Here is a 9,902-nt window from a genome sequence, read left to right on the forward strand (position 1 = left end):
GTGTGTGCATAAATAAATACCAGTATCCTGGAGATGGGTTAACCATTGCCAAGTGAATCCCCATGAGATGATGTGTTTTCCTTCCCTTCTTCATTTAGCTCTCAGCATTATGTCCTCAGATGGCACAGCACAGAAGCCCCCACCCCAAGACGCCAGCACCTTGATAGTGGATGCCCAACCCCAAAAACCATGAGGAGGAAATGGCTCTTCCTCACCAACTCTTGCACGGTGACACTAGATGAAGTAAGATGGAGTGGAAGTACAGGCAGAGAGAGTAGGAGCCTCGGGGGGGGGGGAGGGGTCTCATGTACCCAGGAATCCAGCTTTCGACAACAAGGAGACAGGTCTGTTTGAGAATGCCCTGAAAACCCTTTCGGGGCAGCCACTGAGGCCAAACAGTGCTGACGAGCCCCAAACTTCACTCTGGTCCTTTCCGGACCACCACGACCCATCTGCTCTTGACTTCAGTCTTTGGTTTTTGTTGCTTGAATATCTATATTCTGTCATCATTTTTCTAGCCCCATGGCCATTTCCCCAGTCCAAGTCACTTACCCTTCTGTCAGTTAGTGGACTCCCTGCTTCCACGCTACCCCTGCTAGTGTCTCTTCCATACAGAAGCCAGAGAAACTTTTGGAAACTCTGATCATGAGCCCCTCCCTGCTTTCAGCTCTCCAGGCCTTTTCGTTGACTCTAGGCCTTCCCCCACTGACTCCTGTTACCTTGGTAATCATTACCATTACCACTACTGTTAATTAATTAATTAATTAATTAGATTTTTTGAGGCAAGGTTCCTATGTAACTTTGGGGCCTGTCCCAGAATTAGCTTTTGTAGACCAGCCTGGCCTCAAACTCACAAAGATCTGCCTGCCTCTGCCTCCCGAGTGCTAGGATTGAAGGTGTGTGCCACCACTGCCCAGATATTATTTTAAATTTTTTATGTTTGTTTTCTCCCCTGCTCCATGGCCTCTGTCCCCCCCCCCCCCCCCGCCTTCCCCTTTCCTTCTCATTCTGTCCTCCACAGCCTGGAGAGCTACCTACTTTATGGATCCATGTTCTCCAACTGTCATTGTGACCTGGTCTACCAGATAGAAAGTCTCCCAGGAAAGAATGGGAAAGAAAATGGACAAGGACATCATAACGGCCCCCTCATATTTCTCATTGTACAAGACCTGTGACTCTTTTAGCCTGAAGAGATGGGTCTGTTCTAGATGTGCCAACACAGCAGACTCCCAGGCCTGGAATGCTAGGCGTGGCCTTCTAGAGTGGTCACAAGTTCACCCCAGGAAAAGAAAGCCTACGACCATGGTGGCCTGAGAAGGAAGCTAGAAGGATACAAGTCTTACTTCTGTCCCTTGCGGTGTCACCTCCAGTGTGCTAGAATTTGGAAAATGGCAATATTAGCATACACACCACATAGGTTGTTAGAAGCAGTAACTAGGCTGCACGGGTCAAGTCTGGAGTAATGCTTAGCAATAGTCTTCATCAGACGGCTGTCTGTGGGAACCTATGGCCCTGACCCCCAGGGCAAACTTATTGATTTGCTTGCTTGTTTATTTTGTGTCAAGGTCCTGTGTAGCCCTGCCTGGCCTGGAACTCCTAACAATCTTCTTGTTTTTGTCTCCTTCGTGCTAGAATGACAGGCTTGTGCCACCATGACCAGCTAATTATGTTTATGTGTTTTGTTTTCAAACAAGGTCTCAGGACATAGCCCAGATTGACTTCCGACTCACAATCCTTCTGCCCCAGCCTCCCAGGAGCTGGGTTGATGGGCAAGTGACACCCTGCTCAGCTTTGGAACATTGCTTTGTATTGTTTTCTTTTCCGACTTCCTTGCTGTTACCTGAACATCACTGCCTACTTCTCCTCACTGCCTACTTCTCCTCACTGCCTACTTCTCCTCACTGCCTACTTCTCCTCACTGCCTACTTCTCCTCAGTTGTCTGGCTTGGGCAGGAAAATCTGCCTTATGTGATAGGAACTGAAAATGAGGGGTACTTTTCTGTCTTGGCAATAAACTGAGCCTTCTCTAGACACCGCAGCCCTTCTGCGTGGTGGTGTGGTTTGGGACAGGAAATGTCCCCCCCACCCCGTGAAAACTCAGTAGCAGTTCTAACATTTTCCTTCGATGATGAACTCGTAGCCGAATAGGCTGTGAGAGGGTGAGACTCAGATGAAGGAAGTCACTGGGGGGTGGGTTCTTGAAGGGTGGGCCTTGACCCTAGACCTCTGTTTCCCAGATGTCATAGGAGGAGCAGTGGAGTTGGCTGGCCAGGAAATGAAACCTTAGAGACCGTGAGACAAAATAAACCATTTCTCTTGTTTTTTTTTTTTTTTTCTCTCAAGTATTTTCTCCTGGTGACAGGAAACAAACTGGCATCCACAGACCATCCTCCACGTGTGAGATATTTAAAAATTATTCCCTGGGCCTCACATCGGAGCTACGAAGACAGAAGCCTAGACGTCAATAGCAGCCTTTACACAAGCTGCCCAGGTAATGCTGATGGTTCACAGCTGCTGGTCTAGTGACCTCTGATTTGTCCAAGTTGTCAAAATGGGCCACCAAGAAAAATGAACTCCATAGAATCTTTTCAGTCCATTACCGATAGAAACGAGTTTAAAAGACAGGCCCATCCTGAGAAGGTTCAGGACAAACAGGGGGGCCACTTTCACTAGGACACAGTATCATGGTTCTGGGGGCATGGCATGGCCACAGATTAGTTTCCTCTGTTCTGTCTCTGGCACAGCCATGTTTAGGGAAAACAGTAGGTGAGCCCTTGCCCATACTCATCTGCCCAGTTAAAAAGAAAAGGCTTGTAGTGAGGCTAGGAGCTCTGAGGTTTGCCCTTAAAGGAAGGTTCCTAGACCACCCAGGCACGACCGCACCTAACTGTATACTGGCTCCACTCAGAATCCTGGATTCCATGGCTCTAACAACTTAAATAAATTTTATTACAAAAGAAAGGAAAGACCAAAACATTCCCAAAATTCTCCCATGGGTTTCCCCTCCATGCAAATAAATAAGGTGAGGGAGACAGACTGGAGGAGGGGTTGGGGGTTGGGGTTCAGCAGAAAAGGGAGTTTAGCCTGGGCAGGGGTGGCAAGGATACCCAGGCTCCTCCCCTAAGTCCTAGGCACTAGGGTAACACGACCTGGAACAGAGACTCTGCACATTGACAGCAGAGTCTGGGACGTGTCTGGAGGAGTGTGGCCTTCAGATAAGGTCATGTTTCAGGATGGCCAGGGTGGCTGTGGTCTTTCAGTTCTGGAAGGCAACGAGTCCAGCCAACTCCCCACTGGCTCCTAGGGAATCTAGCAGCATTAACTGAGGTTGTAAGCCTACGTACAGGTAGACTCTCTTCAAACTGTGATCCGTTGCCAACAGGGACATCACAAACCCAGGCCCTAAGAAACACTGGAGTAAGCAGTCCAAAGACAGATGGAACGGGTCCTCCCCTGTAAGGAGGTGGAATGTGAGGAGTCGCAGTGAGAGCTAGCTGGGTTTCAAGGTCTCTGGGAAAAGAGAGCCATCCCTTAGTCAGCTCAGTTCACAGCTCTACCACTATACCGGGATAAGGGTGTGGGCCCAGCACCACCTAGTCAGGTCTCAATGGTGTCTCCACTCTGGCAGAGGATGGAGACCAGCGTCCTTAGGCCAGGTGCCTTCCAGGGTCAGAGCCTTCCTGGCGAGGAGGCGTTTGGATCCAGCATGGCAGTTCCAGGAGGGGAGTGGTTAGAGCCCTTTCAACTTCCTGCCCCAGACATGCCCAGCGGATGGAAGCTGCTCTCTTCTAGCAAGAGACGCCCCAGGCGGTAGAGCAGCTGAGGGTACCAGTGAACCCCCTCACTTGGGGTCCAACCGCCCCATGCCAAGCTGGGAAACAGTCGCAGGGGCCAGAAGGCCAGCTGAGCCAGGTGGTGGTCGGCTACAGCTGCGAAGCAGGAAGCGACCACGTCCTCCACCACCAGTGTCCCATGCCTCGTGAGTGGCGCATAGGACCCCAGGGCCACGTGGGTGGAGACAGCCGCCACCCGAGCAGGCTGGAGGCCGGGCACCCCTGCTACCAGCACATATTGGCCTGGCTGCACGTGGCTGGCAAACGTGGCCCGGAAGTGGGCTGCTGGTTCTGTGTGATTGTCAGCAATGAAGAGTAGGTGCGCAGGCGTGAGTTCCAGTCGACGTGGGGGATCCTGGGTCTCAATGACCTGAAAAGCTCTTAGCCTGTTTGGCTCACGGTCCAGGAAAATGAGCACATCACTGAAGATGGGGTTCCCATCCTCCCCCATGGCCAGCACCCGGTCTCCTGGCTTCACAGCTGACAGGGCCACACGCGCCCCGTTCTCTAGGCGCACCTGGGCTCCAGCAGGGAAGCAGCCACCCGTCTTGGCAGCGGCTGAATGCTCTGTGGGGAGAAGGGACATGGAGGTGTTACTGCTGGATGATCACATTCTCAGGTACAGTGCCCCTCTCCTGGTCACCCTAGCCCAGGGGTAACTGCTCTTGTTTTCAGACATTCCTCTTATCACTATACCTCAGTTTCCGATGACCTACGCCAACCCGTATTATGATTCTCTGACCCTCTTCTCCCCAGCCCAAACCCTGACCGAGGAGAGGCGCACGCTGGGACTCGAACACCAGGTGACATCCCTGTCTGATCATATTCTGCTGTAAAGCAGCCAGAAGCTGGAGGTCAGGAGAGCCATTGGCTGCTTAAGGCTTGACCCCAGGACAGTTGCTGTCTTGTGAAAATGGGAAGTTGCTTAGCTTTGCGGAGGTCTAGGTAGGTCTGTTCTGCCACTTGATAAAACACTTCTGAGAAATGGCCCTCCCAGACTGGCCTACCAAGTATAGCGCTATGACAGAGCTGACCATTTGTGTCTATAGAAGTTAGAGGAAGGCCAACCCGTGGAGAAAACAAACTCCTAAAACCTCTCAGAGTGAGTGCTCAGGGGAGAGTTAATGACACGGACAGCAATTGTCATTTTCAGTTCATGTGTTGGTTACTTCCGCAGGGACTGGACACAGTGACATCAGAAGGTGGAATGGAGGACAGTGTCTGGGGTCAGGGGTCGTGAACAGAAGCGGCCACTTGGGGAGCTGACCCTAGGTCAGTGTTTCAGATGAAGGGAGATGTGATTGTAAGTACACACCGTTGAAAGGGCGGGGGTGTTGGTAGAATCACCCTTGTGAACCCAGGTGGATCAAAGATATCGAAAAAGATCTAGTGTGCCAGTCTGTGCGTGCAACTACTGTATGGCCCCATGTAGAGGGTGGAGCCTGCAGCCATCTGAGGCCCGCGGGAGAACCGTGGGAAGCATTCGTGAGTGGGTTAAGTGTAAGCGACAGGGACACTGATGAGACTGGGGATGAGGGGCAAGGCTCCAGTGCCTGCTAGTTCCGATCAACAAGGCGGCCAATCTGGGAAAATCCACTTTATTGAGTCCACTTTATTTTGGGCTTTTACCCCAAAATTTCCAGCTTTGGGGCTCTGGGGAAGAGGTTGGGGACGCCTGCGCCCCGCTGGGAGGCCTGACCTCATCTGAATGGTAGGTTCTGAACCTTTGGTCTCCTGGTCAGGCATACTGATGTCTGGACACACTCTGGCCCCTAACCCCACCATGTCTTGTTTAGTATGGACCTGGATGGGGGTGGGGGATGGTGATGCCTGCCAGCCTGTCCTCCTCCATCTCTTCAACTTGTTCTGTCTTGTACTTCCTGTGGCAGTCTCTGGGCTGTGAACCACCACGTCAGCACTCAGTGGCACGGGAATAGGCCCTGTCTCTCTAGGCTCCTGCCATAGCACTACCGGACATGAGAAGAGCAGGCAGTCCAAAACAGCTGCTGGGAGCTCCGCTGCCGCCTCCGAAATCCTCTTCCCTTGGTTCCCCGCCTCCAGCCCCTGGAGGCCATCTTCACCTTCTTGGCCCTATTGGGCCTTGCGCTGCCTGCCCATGCCCTGCGGCCCCGGCCCCGGGTCCAGCCCCCCGGCAGCGGCTCACCAGACTTGACAGAGCAATGCACGTGGGCCTTGGACTCGTAATACACCCAGTCGAAGCCGGCCTCCACTGCCAAGCGTGCCAGCAGTCCATACTTATTTCGGTCGCGGTCTGAGGTGGTGATATCCACCGCACGGCCCTCATAGTGTAAAGACTCCTCTGAGTGATGACCATCTTCATCCCAGCCTTCGGTCACCCGCAGCTTCACACCTGGCCACTGGTTCATGACAGAGATAGCCAGCGAATTCAGACGGTCCTTGCAGCGCTGCGGAGGGGAAGGAGCTCGGAGTTAGGGAAGGGAGCCCTACCCAGGTGCAGGTAACAGACATTTCAGCCGACTCTCCCACACCACTCAAAAGACTTGGAAAACTTGGGAGGACCTCTGCCCCTTTCCCTTAGGAATAGAGCACTCTAAATGTGTTCTCCCACAGTCAGGAGTCTCCAGGGAACTAGGCCACATAGTGGCGCCACAAATCTGGAAGGCGCATGGAGTTACGCACCCTCAGGGGACTCTTCTCCAGTCAGTGGAGTTTCGCTTGGCTCCCTCTCCCCTGATTAGTTTGGTTTCGCCACAAATGTAGCTATGCTTTTCCAGAGGCGAGTTCCTCATTTTACCTAGGCACCAAGGCGGGAGTTCCGCTAAGAGGGATTTTAACATTCCACTGCCTGCGGGCTGACCTGCTAGGCATGCAAGGCCAAAGGTGCCCAGTAGGTGTCACCGCAGCCCCAGAGCTGAGGCCACCAGAAACTGAGCCTTGCCAGCACCGCAGGTGCAGACCCGGCCAGCAGCGTGGGTCAGGGGGTGTGTTAGAGGAAAATTCCAGGTCTGCTTAGATCTCTCCAGTAACTGCCACAAAAAACGTTCCTTTTGGGGCCTTCTTTTGAGCCCACGTCTGCCCACGCTTAGCTGGAGATAGACAGCCAGAGAGCCAGTACCCTGCCCATCTGACTGGGACAGAGAGGTCGTACCTCCCTGCTCCCCCCCCCCCCCCCAAGGGACCAGGGAGCTCTCACACCTCCACTAGGGTGCATTGTCCCTATTTAGGAAGAGGCCGGAGAAAAACCCGAGCCTTTGATCTCAGGAAACCGGCTCTGAATCCTCAGGATCTTCCTTGAACCCTGTGGGAGAGAAGCTGTGCCCTGGGGACAAGGGTCATCAGTGGTGGCTGCCTCTTCCAGGGTCTCGAAGGACCTTGCAGTTGACTGAGGAAAGGGGGTGGAGTTCTCACATGCGGGGAAGGGGCCCTCCGCTGAAGTGAGGTGCCAGGCCCACCAAGTATCAACCTACCTCTGCCCCACTGAGCTCGGGCCCCACAGACCCTTGGACTTAGCCGCCCAGGAGTCAACAGTGACTATAATCCAAGGCTTAGTCAGTCCTCCCAACTGCACAGCCTGCTTGGGGGTGCTAACCCACAGTTAGGGGAGGTAACTCCACGGGCTCCTTCTAGACCCTTGACAGTCCTTAGACCTCATGTATGTCTGTCTGCCTTACTAGCCAGCTCCCGTTCGTTAGACTAGTTCGCTCTACCCCCTCCTTCTGGTACAGAGCCTGGGCGCTCACTGTCAATGATTGCCCAGCCTGTGGCCCGGATCCTTATCTGCATTCCTCGGCGCCCAGCCCGGCCCGGCCACCGGCCAACCTTCGGCCCCGACATCGGCTGGCCAGCCCCGGCGCCAGGGCGCATGCTGCTGAAGGCCGTGGTTTAGTTGCTTTCTCTAAAGATTTAGAAAAGTGGCAGCCTATTAATAGGGAATGGGCCGGTAGACCCCAACGGGAAGGGGCGTATGTCTTTCCCAAGGCGAACAAGGCTTCGGAGAAGGAAGTGTGCGACCCTGATGTCTGGCGGAGTTGGGTCCTGCTCCGCGCACGGAGAGATAAGTTAGTGTCATCTCTGCTCCCTGCCTTCCTAGACATCCCTTCTCCTACTTCCCATCCTTCTCGTCCGCGCCACCAAGCTCAAGGATTCCCCCAAGCTTGGTTTCAGAGCCTGAAGGCTTCAGCACCCCACCCTTTAACCGCAACCGCGCTGCTCAACCCTCGCGACAGACACGTGGGCTTACCCGGCTGGTTCCCTTTCCTACCTCTGCCTCCAAACCCAACTTTTCCCTGCTATTCCTTAATCCCAGCGCCAGCCAAGACAGGGCTCCAGGAGAGGGCAGCGCAGCTAATCAAGTGGCACATGGGGAGGAAAGGGGTCCCTGATGTCCTGAGCTTCTCCGCCTTAGGGGTGCCAAGTGGCTTTGAAATGACCAGAGCTGGGCAGTGAGAAATGTTAGGCCAGGAGGGATGGCGTGGTCCCCGGAGGCGCAAGAGGCAGCCAGGTCCAGGTACCTTCGAGTGCCAGATCTGACCTGAGCGGCGGGCAGAGGCGCCCGCCAACCTGCTGAGCTGTGGGGCTTGGCAGCAACAGAGAACTCCTCTCAAAGACACCGGGCGGGATCCGGGATGCCAGCACTCCCGCGGGGTCCCTTGGCCAGCCCGTCTTGGGCAGAAAGACACCCGGGATTCCTGAGGGCAGGTGCCAGGGGGCGTGCCAGGCAGTCGGGAAAAGGTGCCAGGCAAGAGGATAGTGCCGGGCAGGTGGCGGTGCTTCGATGGCGCGCTGGAAGGACCGATCGTTCTCACCTGGGTCATGAGGCGGTCAGCACCCGTGTTCTCCTCGTCCTTGAAGATGATATCGGGGTTGTAGTTGGGGGTGAGCTCCTTGAAGCGCTCCGAGCTGCGCGCGATCTTGCCTTCGTAGCGCCCGCTGGCGCCCAGAGTCTTCTCCGGCACGTTAGGGCTGAACTGCTTGTAGGCAAGCGGCACGAGTTTGCGAGGCGGCCTCCGGCGACTGCCCACTACCCGGCCCGGCCCGCAACCCCGCGCCGCCGACACCAGCAGCAGCAGCAGCAGCAGGAGCAGACAGAACCGTAGTCGGGGCCGGAGCCAGGCGGGAGACATGGCCGGGTAGCCCGGGAGAGCGACAGGCGACGACGCCTGGTGGGCTGATGGGTGGGCGCGTGGCTGGAAGAGCTTCGGGGGCTCAGGCGTCTGGGTGGCTCTTGGGGACTCCAGGCGGGGGCGCCATGGGCAGCGCAGCGCGGCTCAAGGCCGGCGGGACTCAGGTGCGGGGCGGGGGCCCGGGGCCCTGGCTGGTGGCGGCGTGCTGTCCCCCTCGGCGCCTCGACTCTGAGCTGCCCGGCTCGCCGGCCGCCAATAAATAGGCCGGCCCGTTTGTTTTGGCAACGCGGCGACGGCGGGGGGCGGCGGGCGGCGGGGCTGCGGGCCGCCGGGCTGGGCTGGGCTGGCCGGGCCGGCGGGCTAGAGGGACCCGCGGTTAGCACCCCGGCCCGGCGGTCAGGCGGCTCGGGCAGAGCGGGAGCTGCTGCCGTCTGTGGCACAGCCCGGGGTCGAGTGAGAGGGGAAATGGAAGAGATCCGGGCTCGGGGCCCCGCGCAGACCGCACCCTATCCATGTCCCTGCCTCCTGCGCGCTCGACAGCGAACCTGCAGCAAGGGCGGCACAGCCTCCTCCCCCTCGGGCGGGCGGCCCCTAGGTTAGTCAGCCCTGTCCCGCGCGCTCCTTAGCCGCGCGTCCGCCCGCCCGCCCGCCCGCTGCCCTCTGCGCCCCCTGCGCGGCTGCCTGCGTTTGTCCTCCTCGCCCGGACGCGCTTCACCCCGCCCTGGTCTCGCCTCCCGGTTCCTCGCGGCTCCGGGGAGCCCCGCCAGGCGCAAACCTCCTGGACAGGAGATGCCACCCCCACGGAGACCGCAACCCACGTCGCAGCCGGACACAAGGGGCGGGGGGCAGTGGCGGGACCGCACAGCCGCCTACAGTGTCCCCTGCGGAGAAGCAAACCCAAAAGCTGGAGGCCATTCATAACTCCGTGCCCCACCCTGGCCCAGGCAACACGCCATCTTAGTTT

At 56.6% G+C, this 9,902-nt stretch overlaps 1 protein-coding gene across 1 annotated transcript; it reads right to left on the reverse strand.

Moving 5' to 3' along the window:
- Positions 1-2,926: 2,926 nt before the first annotated feature.
- On the reverse strand, positions 2,927-9,483 carry Ihh (Indian hedgehog signaling molecule). Its single transcript, XM_087904484.1, has 3 exons — positions 8,621-9,483; positions 5,998-6,259; positions 2,927-4,400 (listed from the first exon to the last, which is right to left on the reverse strand). The coding sequence occupies exons 1-3, from the start codon at positions 8,936-8,938 to the stop codon at positions 3,742-3,744; spliced, it is 1,239 nt and encodes a 412-aa protein (XP_087760610.1). The 5' UTR covers positions 8,939-9,483; the 3' UTR covers positions 2,927-3,741.
- Between the last annotated feature and the right edge of the window lie 419 nt (positions 9,484-9,902).

The sequence above is a fragment of the Myodes glareolus genome, chromosome 1 (assembly GCF_982192425.1).
Source record: "Myodes glareolus chromosome 1, mMyoGla1.1, whole genome shotgun sequence".
Taxonomy (NCBI): Eukaryota; Metazoa; Chordata; class Mammalia; order Rodentia; family Cricetidae; genus Myodes; species Myodes glareolus.

Coding starts and splice junctions, on each gene's coding strand:
- Ihh (XM_087904484.1), bottom strand. CDS start 8,938: ATGTCTCCCGCCTGGCTCCGGCCCCGACTACGGTTCTGTCTGCTCCTG. Junction 6,260..8,620: donor CTGACCGCCTCATGACCCAG/GTGAGAACGATC, acceptor TCCCCTCCGCAG/CGCTGCAAGGACCGTCTGAA. Junction 4,401..5,997: donor GCATTGCTCTGTCAAGTCTG/GTGAGCCGCTGC, acceptor TTCTCCCCACAG/AGCATTCAGCCGCTGCCAAG.